This window comes from Arachis duranensis, chromosome 5 (genome assembly GCF_000817695.3).
Source record: "Arachis duranensis cultivar V14167 chromosome 5, aradu.V14167.gnm2.J7QH, whole genome shotgun sequence".
Taxonomy (NCBI): domain Eukaryota; kingdom Viridiplantae; phylum Streptophyta; class Magnoliopsida; order Fabales; family Fabaceae; genus Arachis; species Arachis duranensis.
This window is the reverse complement of record NC_029776.3, coordinates 49274979-49288276: the sequence shown is the minus strand read 5'-3', so window position 1 is coordinate 49288276 and position 13298 is coordinate 49274979. Positions and strand designations below refer to the sequence as shown.

Genomic DNA, 13298 nt, shown 5'->3' with positions numbered 1-13298 from the left:
TTGGTGCGCCAGAGGCTGCCCTGCCCGCGCCAAGGGCAGGGCGGGAAAGCTGATGCGCCAGGATGTGAGGCGTGCGTGCGGATGGTGCTGCCAGAAGGAAATTTGGTGCGCCAGGAAGAGTGTTTGGTGCGTGGGACGCTAAACGCTGCCCTGCTCGCGCCAAGGGCAGGGCAGGAACGGGTTGGTGCGCCAGGGAAAGAACGCGCGCGCCAGATGCTGCCAGGACGAGGAAATTGGTGCGCCAGGAAGCAAAGTTGGTGCGCCAGATTTCAAAATTGGTGCGCCTAGTTCAATTGCTGCCCTGCCCGCGCCAAGGGCAGGGCAGGGTCCTTCCTTCACGTCTCGGGTTTGATCCTGGGAGAGTGTAAACACGCTATTTTATTTTTTGGCTTGTTGGCACGGTAGTGGGTCTCAAGGCTTGGCTTCCTTATGGTTCTTTGTTCGAACCTTGTGGCATGCATGGGTGACCTTTTTTTCTTGATTTCTTTCCTTGAGATGCCCGATTCTGCTCTCCACAAGGGCAGGGCAGAGTTTGCTTCTCTTGGCTCCAAGGCACCATTTTGTGCTCTGCCCTTGGAGTGGGCAGGGCAGAGTTGCCTATGCTTGCTTGGTCACCTAATGCTGCCCTCCTAGAGGGCATTCTGCATGATTAACATTAAATTCATGGTGGTTGCTTGATTTAAAGAAGTTATGCATTTTCACTCCAAATCACTTACTTAGGATGCAAGAAAGTGCATAAATGCTAACAAAACAAGTGAAATTAGCTTGAAAAATGGGTATATGATGACTTGTCATCACAAGGCATCTAGTGGAACCAAAGGGAGATTAAAATCATCAAGTTAAAAGTCTAAAAAGCATGTTTTCACATCTAAGCACAAATAAGGAGACAATCACAAAACTATGCTAATTTATTGAATAAATGTGAGGAAAGGTTATCAAAATGCTCTATATTCAACACAAGATAAACCCTTAAAACGGGGTTTATCAGGCAGACTTCTCTTGGGGAACTGAGCACTAACATGGAGCAATTGAGGGTGGAGCATCAAGAGTACTCCATCACCCTCAATGAAATAAAAGAAGACCAAAGATCTCTGAGAAAAGATCAAAGGGCTCTAAGGGAAGAATAATAAAGGCAAAGGAATGACATTGAAGAGATCAAGCATCACATTGGATCTTCAAGGAGGAGTACTAGCCGCCATCATTAAAGGTGGATTTATTCTCTTTTACTTCCTTTCCTATTATTATTTTTCTGTTATGTTGTATATGTTCTCTTGTTCTTGTTGGATGATCATTTGCAGTGATGTCTTATAGTTGTAAAATGTTCCATATATCTCTCATCTTGCTTAAAAGAAAATTTTAATTGAAAAGAATTTAGAGATACATGAATTTCAAGTTTAAAATAAGAATAGTTCAATTATTTTGATGTGGTGGCATTGCTTTTGTTTTCTGAATGTATGAAATAAATAGTGCATATTTGAAGTTAGAATTTTAGAATGTTGGCTCTTAAAAGAATGATGAAAAAGGAAAAATATTATTGGTGATCTACAAAATCTAAATAAAATGATTCTTGAAACAAGAAAAAGCAGCAAAAGGAAAAAGAAAAAGCTTGCATGCGACAAAAAAAGAAGAAAATTGCGAAAAAAATAAATAGAAAAAAAAGGAGAGAAAAAGCAAGCAAAAAAGGCCAAAAAGCTCTTTAAACCAAAAGGCAAGAGCAAAAAGCCAATAACCCTTTAAACCAAAAGGCAAGGGTAAAAGCATCCAAGGCTTTGAGTATTTGTGGATAGGAGGGCCTACAAGGAATAAAATCCTGGCCTATGCTACTCAACCAAGCTGTCCCTAACCATGTGCTTTTGGCGTGAAGGTGTCAAGTGAAAAGCTTGAGACTAAGCGGTTAAAGTCGTGATCCAAAGCAAAAAGAGTGTGCTTAAGAACTCTAGACACCTCTATCTGGGGATTCTAGCAAAGCTGAATCACAATCTGAAAAGGTTCACCCAGTTAAAGTGTTTATGGCATTTATGTATCCGGTGATAATACTGGAAAACAAAGTGCTTAGGGTCACGGATAAGACTCTGAAAGTTGTGTTCAAGAATAAAAAAGAACTGAACTAGGAGAATCAATAATATCATCTGGATTCTAAGTTTCTAAAGATGCCAACCATTCTGAGTTTCAATGGATAGTGAGATGCCAAAACTATTCAGAAATAAAAAGCTACTAAGTCCTGCTCATCTAATTGAACATGAGCTTTATTGGAAAATTTGAAATTTATTGTATCTTAATTTTCTTTTTTATCCTACTGTGTTTTTAGTTGCTTGGGGATAAGCAACAGTTTATGTTTGGTGTTGTGATGAGCAGATATTTTATACGCTTTTTGAAATCATTTTCATATAGTTTTTAGTATGTTTTGTTTAGTTTTTATAGAGTTTTATAGATTTTAGTGTTAAATTCACATTTTGGATTCTACCTTGTGTTTGTGTGTTTTTGTACAATTTTAGGTGTTTTCTGCCTGAAATTAAGGAGTTGGAGCAAAAGTTTGATTCAAAAACAGAGAAAGCACTGCAGATGCTATCCGAATCTGACCTCCTTGCACTTGGAAGAGCTTTTCTGGAGCTATAAAAATTCCAATAGAGCATTCTCAACGGATATGAAAAGCTGACTTCCAGAGCTTTTCAGCAATGTATAATAGTTCATACATTTATTTGGATTAGAAGGCGCAAAACTGGCGTCCAACGCCAGCCTCCTGCCCCTTCCAGGCGTCCAGCGCCCAAAGAGCAGAGACCAGCGTCCAAATGCCCAAAGAGGACCCCCTAGCCAGCGTTCAATGCCCTAGAGGCCTCCTATCACGTGGATCTCATCAAAGTTTAGCCCAAACGCTCACCAAGTGGGACCTAGAAGTGGATTTTAGTACTAAAAAGACTATTTTACACTTACTAGTCATTAGTTTAGTATTTAAAGTAGAAGATCACTCTTTGTTAAGGATCTTCGCCCATCTTCAGCCACTTTACACGTTTTTGCCATTGTATTTTCCTTTTAGTATGAGTTTCTAAGCCTCCTAGGTTGAGGGGAGGAGCCCTGCTGAGTCCTATGAATTAATAAAAGTATTACTATTTCTCTTCGATCCGTGTTTGATGAATTCTAAGATGTATATTTGTTCTTCAACATGATGAATAGGATGACCAATGACAATAAGCTCTGTTCATCATACTAGGACCGCGTGGCTGACAACAACCGGTGTCTACTTGGGTTCGTGCGAATACTTCAGTGGAAAGCATTGAAACGCCAGCTTGATTATACATCTATCAGATGGCTAATCTACAACTTCGTTAGGGACATCTTGAGACACCAGTTTAGCCAATTTACGGGGAGATTAGGGTCTCTGTGGTAGGGGCTAGAACCCAAAGAAGCAGCATTCTCTGATCCGGAAGATATGACCTTTTCTGTGGCGTTTTGAGTAGGATCATCAAGGAGAATGGACTGTACAAGCCCAACCTCAATCAGAATGGATCCACACTAACCCTGTGGTTTAGATCTAGAAGAGTATTGACGGCTGCTCAAACCAGCGTCAATCACTTATAGCCTTCCATTGAAGAAATCATTCACAACATAGAAGACAGTAATACCAGAGTTAATTCAGAAAGACAAAGCAACTCCAATCCTTAACCACCATCTTATTACTGATTCCATTCCAATTCACAAATACAAATTAAGAATAGCCAACTCTTCTATCTGCCTGACTAAGACCTGCGAGATAACCATTGCTTGCTTCAACCATAATCCTCGTGGGATCGACCTTGACTCGCTCAGGTATTACTTGGATGACCCAGTGTACTTGCTGGTATAGCTATACGAATGTGTCGGGATTTGTAAAATTAAAGTCAACTTGGACTCATGGGATTCATACCATAGACAAAGCATCTCCACGGATGAATGTGAGAAATCAACCGAACAATGGAGCATGAAGGAGATTTTAGAATCCCAACATGAGGACAAAGAGATGGGGTATGTCTTTCAACAAGTGGAGGAGGAAGAGATTGTTGAAGAAGACGAAGTGGTTGAAGACCTAGGCAAAGTTGAACAAGAGGTGGATGAGGTTAAGCACCCAAGCTTTACCATTGAAGATGATTCTGCACCAACAATTTGCCTTTTGAAATTGTTGAACCTCCCTCATTGTGTTGTGAAATTGATGACAAGGAGGACCATGCACAACCTCTGACACATGGCTTGAGCAATAAGGGATGTATAGAAGGAGTTGGTGAATAAGGAATTGAAATTGAAAAAGCTTGCCAACCAGGTGGAGGTAGTCAAAGAAGAGCACATGGGAGAGGAGCTTGCAATATCATTGGGACCACCCCTTCGTAAGTCACCATCATCCATCCTTTCATTCAAGTGGGTAAATCTCTTATCCCTGAGCTTTACTTTCCCACTTGAATATGGTTTGCTTGAAACGGATGATCAACTTAGAGCTCTTTGTGGATTGAAGAGTAAGATATAGTTGTGTAGTGGTTGGAAAAATGATGTTAGGCTCATTAAGGTTGAACCCTCAAGGCATAGGTACTATGGTTGGAGTAATACTAAATTGTATGGATCTAGGAGGAGAATTTGATGCTCAAGTGAGAATTCTATGTACTTACCACCCGAATGGAACAATGATGATCAATCAGAAGACGAGTGTGAAAATAGGATATGTGATCCCAGATCACAACATGAGGATCAACTATGGGAGCTCAAGGCCTGTGAAGAACTCCATTAAGGCTTGGTATAATCAATTAGTAATCTTGGAGCATTTAGGAGATCTAAGCATTGTTGGAAGTTCAAAGATGAGTACAAGCACAAGCCACCTAAACAAGGAATCTCCCAATTGTCTAACTTAAGGACTTAAATTAAAAGTGCTAGGTGGGAGACACCCCACCATGGTAAACTTTTTCCATTCTCTTCTAGATATAATCAATGAATGAATTGAGTTACCAATGTTAGGTAGTTTTCTTCTTTTCATACTTTTGCATATGTTACTTTGATTGCTAGGTTGCTTATTAGGTTAATGTTTTCATTAGAATAGTTGTTTTTCAATTGCATTTTGCTTGGAGTGCAAGTTTTGTTTGCATTATCTTTGAAAAAAATGGGCGTTCCATGCATAAGCGTGGACGACGTATACGCATCACTGGTCTTTTTCGCATAACCACGCGTGAGTTTGGATGATGCGTACGCATTGTACGTTGATGTTGGAACTCCTGGTACAAAAATCAGAGAGTTGCACTGGAATTGTGCTACTTTTGTGCCAATAGCACGATTTGGACCCCACTCATACGTGATAGCCACGGGAATCGCGTCGGAAGAGAATTTCTCAATGAAGTTGCGTGCAAGTATAGCTCTACCAACAACAATCATCGAGGGTCAAATTTAGAAAGGAATTGGTTGTCACAAGTTCAACCCCAATAAAGTAACTGAAGTATTCAAACCTCGGGTCGTTTCACAAGGAATGGGCAAACATGTGCTTCAACATTGGTTAGAAATACGGGGTTATAAGTCATGAGCAAGAAAGTAAACTATGAATCTTAGCAAACAAGTAATCTAAAGTGCAAGAAACTAATTCAAATAACTAAGAAAGATGTGAGCAAATTTTAAACTAAGAAGACAACATTCAATTTAATTCTACTCTCAACTAAACAGTAACTATAACTAAGGCAAGGCAATAGAGATTTTTGGTTTTCCAAATAAGAATGATAAAAGCAACTCTTAGCTAAACATGGGATTTGGGGTCACTATCCTTATCTAATAACCATATCTTGACAATTATGAGGAGCCAAACTCATTAAATCTACTTCTATACTTGAAGTAAGTTAAATGGTTTGGTCAACATCTACCCATAAGGTCTAACCTCACTACTAATTAACCTAGTAGTAGGCTAGTGTCAATGGCTATCAAATTGACCACTAAGGGTTCCCAAATCATCAAATTCATTACACCCAATGACTCAAGTTTACCTAATTCTCTTGGCCTAAGCCAAGAGTAAAAAGAACTACTCCATAATCGAGGCAAACAATTCATCAAACACTTAGTAAGCATTAACAAAAGACATGTTCAAATTACAATTGGATTGAAATTAACAAATACCCACTAACAAATATCAACTTACAATCACTCAAACAACACAATTAAGCATAGAAATCATCAATGTAACATCAACAAGTCAAGATTTACAACATTCATGCAATGGGTATAAAGTGACAATTGACAAGAATCCATAAACTAACGTAAGATCTAAGCAAAATTATACTAAGGAATTCAAATTAAATAATCACAACTCGTAATTAACAAAATCCAATTCAGATTCAACAAGGGAAGATCAAATTAAAGCTAGATCTAGAGGAGAACAAGGGTTTCTCTCTCTAGAAGAACAAAGAACCAAAAAACTAGAAAATGTGTCTTAGTGTGTCAAATGATTGATCCCCCCTTCTCCCTAGCATCCTTGGGTCTTTTTCCATGCAGAAACAGCTTGAAATTGGGCCTAATGAGCCCCAGAAATTGCCAGGCACAATTTCCTTTAATAAGGTCACATGCAGCTTCCCGCGCGTTCGCGCCATGCGTGCACGCGCGCCGATTGCCTTTGTGATCCATGCGTGCGCGCCAAGTGCGCGTGCTCGTCGTTTGGAATTCTTTGGCCTGTGCGGATGCGTCCATCCTTGCACGCCGCTTCCAGCTATCCTCATCCACGCGTGCGCGTGATGTGCACGTGCGTATCGGTGCTGCAGTTTCCAAAATCCAAATCTTCATGTTCCTTCCTCTTATGCATGCTTTCTTTCTCTCTTCTAGGCCATTCTTACCCTATTAATTCTGAAATCACTCAACAAATACGTCACGATATCAAATGGCAATAAATAGGATCAAAATATAGCAATTCTAAGGCAAAATAAGCATGTTTTCTATTTTGGAGCATTATTAGGAAGTGAACATAAAACCATGCATTTCTTGTGAATAAGTGCGAGAAATATTGACAAAAACCCCCACATTAAGCACAAGATAAACCACAAAATTGGGGTTTATCAAATCTCCCCACACTTAAACCAAGCATGTACTCATGCTTAAAATAAAAAGACCAAAGATCATGGTGAGAAAGGGTTTATGAAATGCAAACTACCTAACTGAATGCATGCGACTAATGTAGAATTGTCTATCTACTTGGTCAAGGGTAAATCCATCCTCCAAGAACACATGTGAGCATATGGGGTGAAAATGATGTGTAGTTCATGAATCCTACCAAACTGAATATCACTAAGAAGTGCATATAACTTGCTAAATGAACGCTTGTGAAAGTCGGGAACAAGGAGTTGAGCATCGAACCCTCGCCGGACGTGTATCCGCTCTATGCGCTCAAGTGTATAGGGTTTGTCACTCAATCCTCTCCTACTCATGCTTTCCAAGATTTGTCTTTCATCTAACAATCAACAATTACTTAATGCATGTTTACAATTATCATGAGGTCTTATCATGGGGTGTAACGTGGCTAGGGTGAAGGTAAGGATGCATATGGTCAAGTGAGCTTAAAATTTGAGTCCTTGATTAACCTAGAATCCCGCTAGACATATAAAACAACCTATACAACTAAAATACATTACCTAGCTAACCTTGAGTTTCACTTTTGCACACTCATGCATCCCTTTCAATTCACATCCCATATGCATTATTTTTACTACTTTGTCTTAGGGCATTTTTGTCCCCTTTCATTGCCTTTCTCTTTTTTTTCCACACACACACACACACACACACACACACATATATATATATATATATATTCTTTTCTTTTCTTCTTCATACATTCTCATAGGCTCAAAATTGGTTAGCAATGGTAGATAAAAGGGTTAAGGCCGTTTGGGAAAAGTGACTATTGAAATAATGGCCTCGATCATGTAAATGCATTCATATACAAGTAATGGACATATAGAATTAGACAAAGCAAGGATTGCAATCATAGAGAGAGAATAATGCACACAAGAATGGGAATTAATGGTTAGAAAATATAACCATACAATAGGCTCAAAACTTACCTGCTTGTGTTCTTAGCTCAATCACTATATTCCAAAATACATTCTTGAAGCAAGTTCAACACAAAAAAATTTTTCAAATTGGTAGGGTACCCTAAAACACAATTTCTTGGGGAAGAAGTTATTATTCGACCAAGCAACTCTATAGAGACTAACTACCATGCAAGGAATATTTACAAGCAAGACTAACTACGCATGTAATGTACTAACTACTAAGTAAAAGATATATCCATGGGTATTGAAAAGAAGAGATTGTTACCCATGGAGATCGGTCGAATGACCTCCCCACACTTAGAATTTAGCATGGTCCTCTGTGCTACTAAGAATGCGCAAGGGAAGGTCGGGACCAGAACCTTCACTATCCCCTACATCAGAGCTCCCATCACTTAGGTTGGAGGTGTATGTGAATATTTCGGGTTCCTCCATGCTAGAGGTAACACAACGCAGAAGCTTCTTGATGTAAGTGTATCGGCGTTGGTTGCGCCGCTCATATCTATCAATCTTCCGGTGTAGATCTTCTATCCTTTGATGGGTGGATCTTTGCTGCGGTGGTGATGATGAGTTGGGAGGAATAATAGATGGTGGGGCTATGGCAAGGCTTGGTTTGTTCATGGAAAGATGTAAGTATTTTCCGCTTGGGACCACATCGCCCTTAGCCGGAATTATAGCTTTCGTGTCCATGGCTTCCCAAGGAACACCCGTAGTAGCAACTAAATCAGATACCAATGCTGGAAATGGCAAATTACCCTGGTCGTGGATTTGACCCATCGCTTGCTTGACAAGAAGCGGAATGTTCACCAGTCTTCCCATGAGAACACACCAAACAAGCAAAGCGAGATCCGCCGTGAAGGACGAGTTGTGGGTGCTAGGTAGGACATAGTGAGATAGGATCTGGGCCCAAGCTCTAGCTTCTACAGTGAGGAAACATGCGTCAATGCACTTGGGTCGCATCTGGAGTTGACCATGGGTCCAAAATGCTTCTGGTGCAGCAATGACTTGGAGGATCGAGTTCCAGTCAAATCCAGACTTCTCTCGCTGACGTAAGACCTCTTGGTAGCCATCCATGACACTTGGCACTGGTAAGACATTAAGCACTTGCTGAATAGCCTCTTCCGACACTGAGACTTGCTTTTGGCGCACGCATACCGATTGAAGAGAGGAAAGATGGTAGTCAGTGTAGAATTCTACCACCCATGAGAGGTTGACCTCTTGTGGTTTTCTCAGAAGAAATTCCCATCCTCACTGTTCAAGGCGGGGCAGAATACAAGGAGCAACTTTATCTGGCAAAACGAGTAGATGCTCAGCATGATAGTTTCTCTCAACCATAAAGGGGAACATAAGTTCACAGAAGCGGTTGGGGAACCTTAAGAATCTTTTGCCGGTTTGCTCTTTTCGTTTTCATCAGTAGGAGCGGGTGCCTTTGCCTTCTTAGATAAAGGTTTGGCTCCTAGTGAAGAGTGCACCTTAGAGCTTGACTTTGGGGGTTCCCTCTTTGTGGCTGGTTTCCTTGAAGCTTTCTCCTTGCCTTTCTTGGTGGCCATCCTAAAAAGAAGGGGAAAGAAGGAAAATGTTAAACCCAAAGGATCAACTTAACAAATATGCAAGTGAGAGGTATGCCCAAAAGAAATAGTACAACAAAGTAGTCATAAAAGCATAGGTCATAACGCTTGGCATGGGATGCAAGAGGAAGTAAAGCATGCAATATAGCATGAGAGGAATGATCTTAAGCATCCAAAACAAAGAGCAAGTCATGTTCAATGAGTATCTAATTAGCAAGTAATAAGCAAAATGTGTTCAATGCACTTAGAAGAGAGCAAGTAATTGAGGAGGAAGCACCAAATTGAAGATATATGACTAGAATAAACCAAGATGGCATATGTGCATTTCCTCGAACACTTGGTGTGCATTTAACAGCAATGAGCAATTATGAGATACTCAACCAATTAGCAGCCCAAAATGAAGTATCAATCATCACACAACATCATCCACTCACAAAAATAATGAAAAACAATCAAGAAAATCCATCAAAGTGATCAAAGTTTAAGTTCAACATCCACGGGAAAAAAAAAGAAGAGAAAGTAAACAAGCAAAAAACAAGTGGTATAATCAAGTAACCAAAAGAGAAAATAAGTAAATCAACAAGAAAAAATCTAACTAGAAAAAGAAGTGATGCAAAGAAGGTAATAGATGAGATATAGAGGAGGTAGAACCTTGAGAAGTGTGAAAGAACAAGGTGAATGTCCTTTTTGAAGATGAGAAAGAAGTGGTCGCTGGTGAGTAGCCAGAGACAGTGGTGGTGGAGTATGGAAGAGAATAGGTGAGAAGAGAAGAGAAGGGATGGAAGAAGAAGAAGAAAGAAACAAGAAAGAGGGTGAGAGAAGCAGGGAGCGTAGCTTTAAAACTGGTTCGCGTGACCGACGCGCGCACGCACGGTGCGCTAGCACGTCGGTGAGAGTTGAGCGAGAGACACGAGTGCGTCATTGGCGTGCCCGCGCGAGTATAGCTGTGCCTCTGGCACCAGATTGGCACAAAGTTGGCACAAGTCTCGCATGGTGTGCTGACGCATGCCTGATGGGATTGGCTACTGGTGCGAACGCGCGCAGTGCGCTGATGCGTCGGTGCGGGCACAGATGAGGCACAAGAATGGCACAAGTTTCGCACAACTTTCAGATTTTTATACAAGGGACTTCCCAGTGCACCATCGGCGTGTGCGCACATTGTGCTTGCACATCAATGGTCAAGTTGCAAGGGATGCTCGCAGGCGGCAAACACGCTGGCGCGTGGGTTCCTAACAGGAAGTGGGCACAAGACGGGCATAACTCTTGGATTTTTGGCCCAGGAGTAAAAATGCGCCACCGGCGCGCGCGCGCACAGTGAGCTCGTGCGCAGATGCCCTTTTTTCCTTTTTTCTTTTCTCTTTTTTTCAAGGCATAGAAGAAGCTATTCTAACACATTTTTGGCAGGTGTTCAAGATAGTAGTCAAGAGAACATGCTCAAATTCATGCATTATTCAAAACATAGCATTCTCTCCACTTCAACAATTCTTCCATACCAAAATGACAAAATCTATCTAAATATCCTAGTTATCCACCAATATCACAAACTAGAATTCCTATGAAATCAACAACATCAAGAAATCACAAAATTCACAAGAATCTAAGCTAAAAGCAAGATGGTATACACAATAAAGATCTTACCACGGTGGGGTGCCTCCCACCAAGCACTTTTCTTTAACGTCTTTAAGTTGGATGGTCAGTCGCTCAAACTTCTCCTTCTCTAGGTGCATCCGCCAATAGGAACACCTCTAGCTCTTTTGGGAGCTTGTAGCCATGGTACTTCTTCACTCTATGTCCATTCACCTTGAAGGTTGCTTCACCTTTAGGATCAAACAACTCCCCCACTCCATAGGGCTTTATCTCCTTCACCTTGAAAGTTCCTTCCCATATAGAGCGGAGCTTGCCAGGCATTAAACGAAGCCTTGAATTGTAGAGGAGAACCTCATCACCTTCTTGAAAGTCCTCTTTCTGGATGTGATGGTCATGGAATGCTTTAGTCTTTTCTTTGTAAATCCGGGCATACGCTTCGTTCCTCAAACACTCGAGCTCCTCTAGTTGTAATTTTCTGGCTACTTCAGCTTGGGTCAAATCCATGTTGCACCACTTTACTGCCTTAGGCTCTGTGCTCAATTTCCACCAGATGGTGGCATGCCTTACCATAGACGATCTAGAAGGGACTCATCCCTAACGGAGTCTTGTAGGCCGTTCTATACGCCCATAGTGCATCTCCTAACCGGATGCTCCAATCCTTTCTTTGCGGATTGACTACTTTCTCCAAGATTCTCTTAATCTCCCGGTTGGACACTTCTGCTTGTCCGTTGGTTTGCGGATGATAAGCAGTGGCAACCTTATGCACTACCCTATAGCGCTTGAGTAGTGCCTCTACTTTTCTGTTACAAAAGTGGGATCCTTGGTCGCTCGCGATTGCTCGTGGCGACCTATAACGGCATACAATATTATTCCTAATAAAAGAAATGACGGTATTGGCGTCGTCAAGGTGGGTAGGTATTGCTTCTACCCACTTTGACACGTAGTCAACCGCTAACAAAATATATAGATACCCACTTGAGTTGGGAAACGGTCCCATAAAGTCAATGCCCGATACATCAAATATCTCACAGAACAACATAGGTTGTTAAGGCATTTCATCCCTTTGGGATGTGTTTCCCGACTTTTGACACCGATGGCAAGACACACATAACCGGTTAGCATCCTTGAATAAAGTTGGCCACCAGAATCCGCAATTCAACACTTTTTTTGCGGTCCTTTGTGGGCCAAAGTGGCCACCACATTCAGACGAATGGCAAGCTTCAAGAATGGGTTGGATTTCGGACTCCGGGACACATCTTCGAATTACTTGGTCTACTCCCCTCTTCCACAAGTGAGGGTCATCCCAAATGTAATATTTGGAATCACTCCTCAACTTATCCCTTTGGTGTTTAGAAAAGTTGGGAGGGAAGAGTTTCGCAACCAAGTAGTTCGCCATTGGGGTAAACCAAGGAAAGCTATCTGACACAGCATGCAAGCTATCCAATGGGAATGAGTCGTTGATCGGAAATGGATCAGATTTTAAATTCTCAAGGCAACATAAATGATCTGCAACCAAGTTTTGAGATCCACTCCGGTCCCTAATCTCAATGTCGAATTATTGCAAAAGCAAGATCCAATGTATGAGTCTAGGTTTTGACTCATTCTTTGACAATAAGTATTTCAAAGTTGCATGATCCGTGTATACCACTATCTTTGATCCTAGCAAATAAGATCTGAATTTATCTAAATCATGAACAATGGCTAGGAGTTCCATTTCAGTAGTGGTATAGTTGGATTGTGCTACATCAAGTGTTTTAGAAGAGTATGCAATGACATAAGGGAGTTTACCATCGTACTGTGCAAGCGCGGCACCCATAGCTTGGTTTGACGCATCGCACATTATCTTAAATGGCAACATCCAGTTGGGGCCTCGCACAATCGGTGCCGTAGTAAGAGCTCTCCTTAGCTCTTCAAAAGCTTTCACACATTCACTAAACTCGAAGTCCACATCTTTTTGGAGTAGGCACGACAATGGCAAAGCAATCTTGCTGAAATCTTTGATAAAGCGCCTATAGAATCCTGTATGTCCTAAAAACGAGTGGACCTTCCTCACAGATGAGGAGTGAGATAAAGTGGTGATAACATCGACCTTGGCCGGATCTACAGAAATTCC

At 41.2% G+C, this 13298-nt stretch overlaps 1 protein-coding gene across 1 annotated transcript; it reads right to left on the bottom strand.

Moving 5' to 3' along the window:
• Positions 1–11299: 11299 nt before the first annotated feature.
• On the bottom strand, positions 11300–11755 carry LOC107489315 (uncharacterized). The gene has a single exon (XM_016110072.1). The coding sequence runs from the start codon at positions 11753–11755 to the stop codon at positions 11300–11302; it is 456 nt and encodes a 151-aa protein (XP_015965558.1).
• Positions 11756–13298: the final 1543 nt, after the last annotated feature.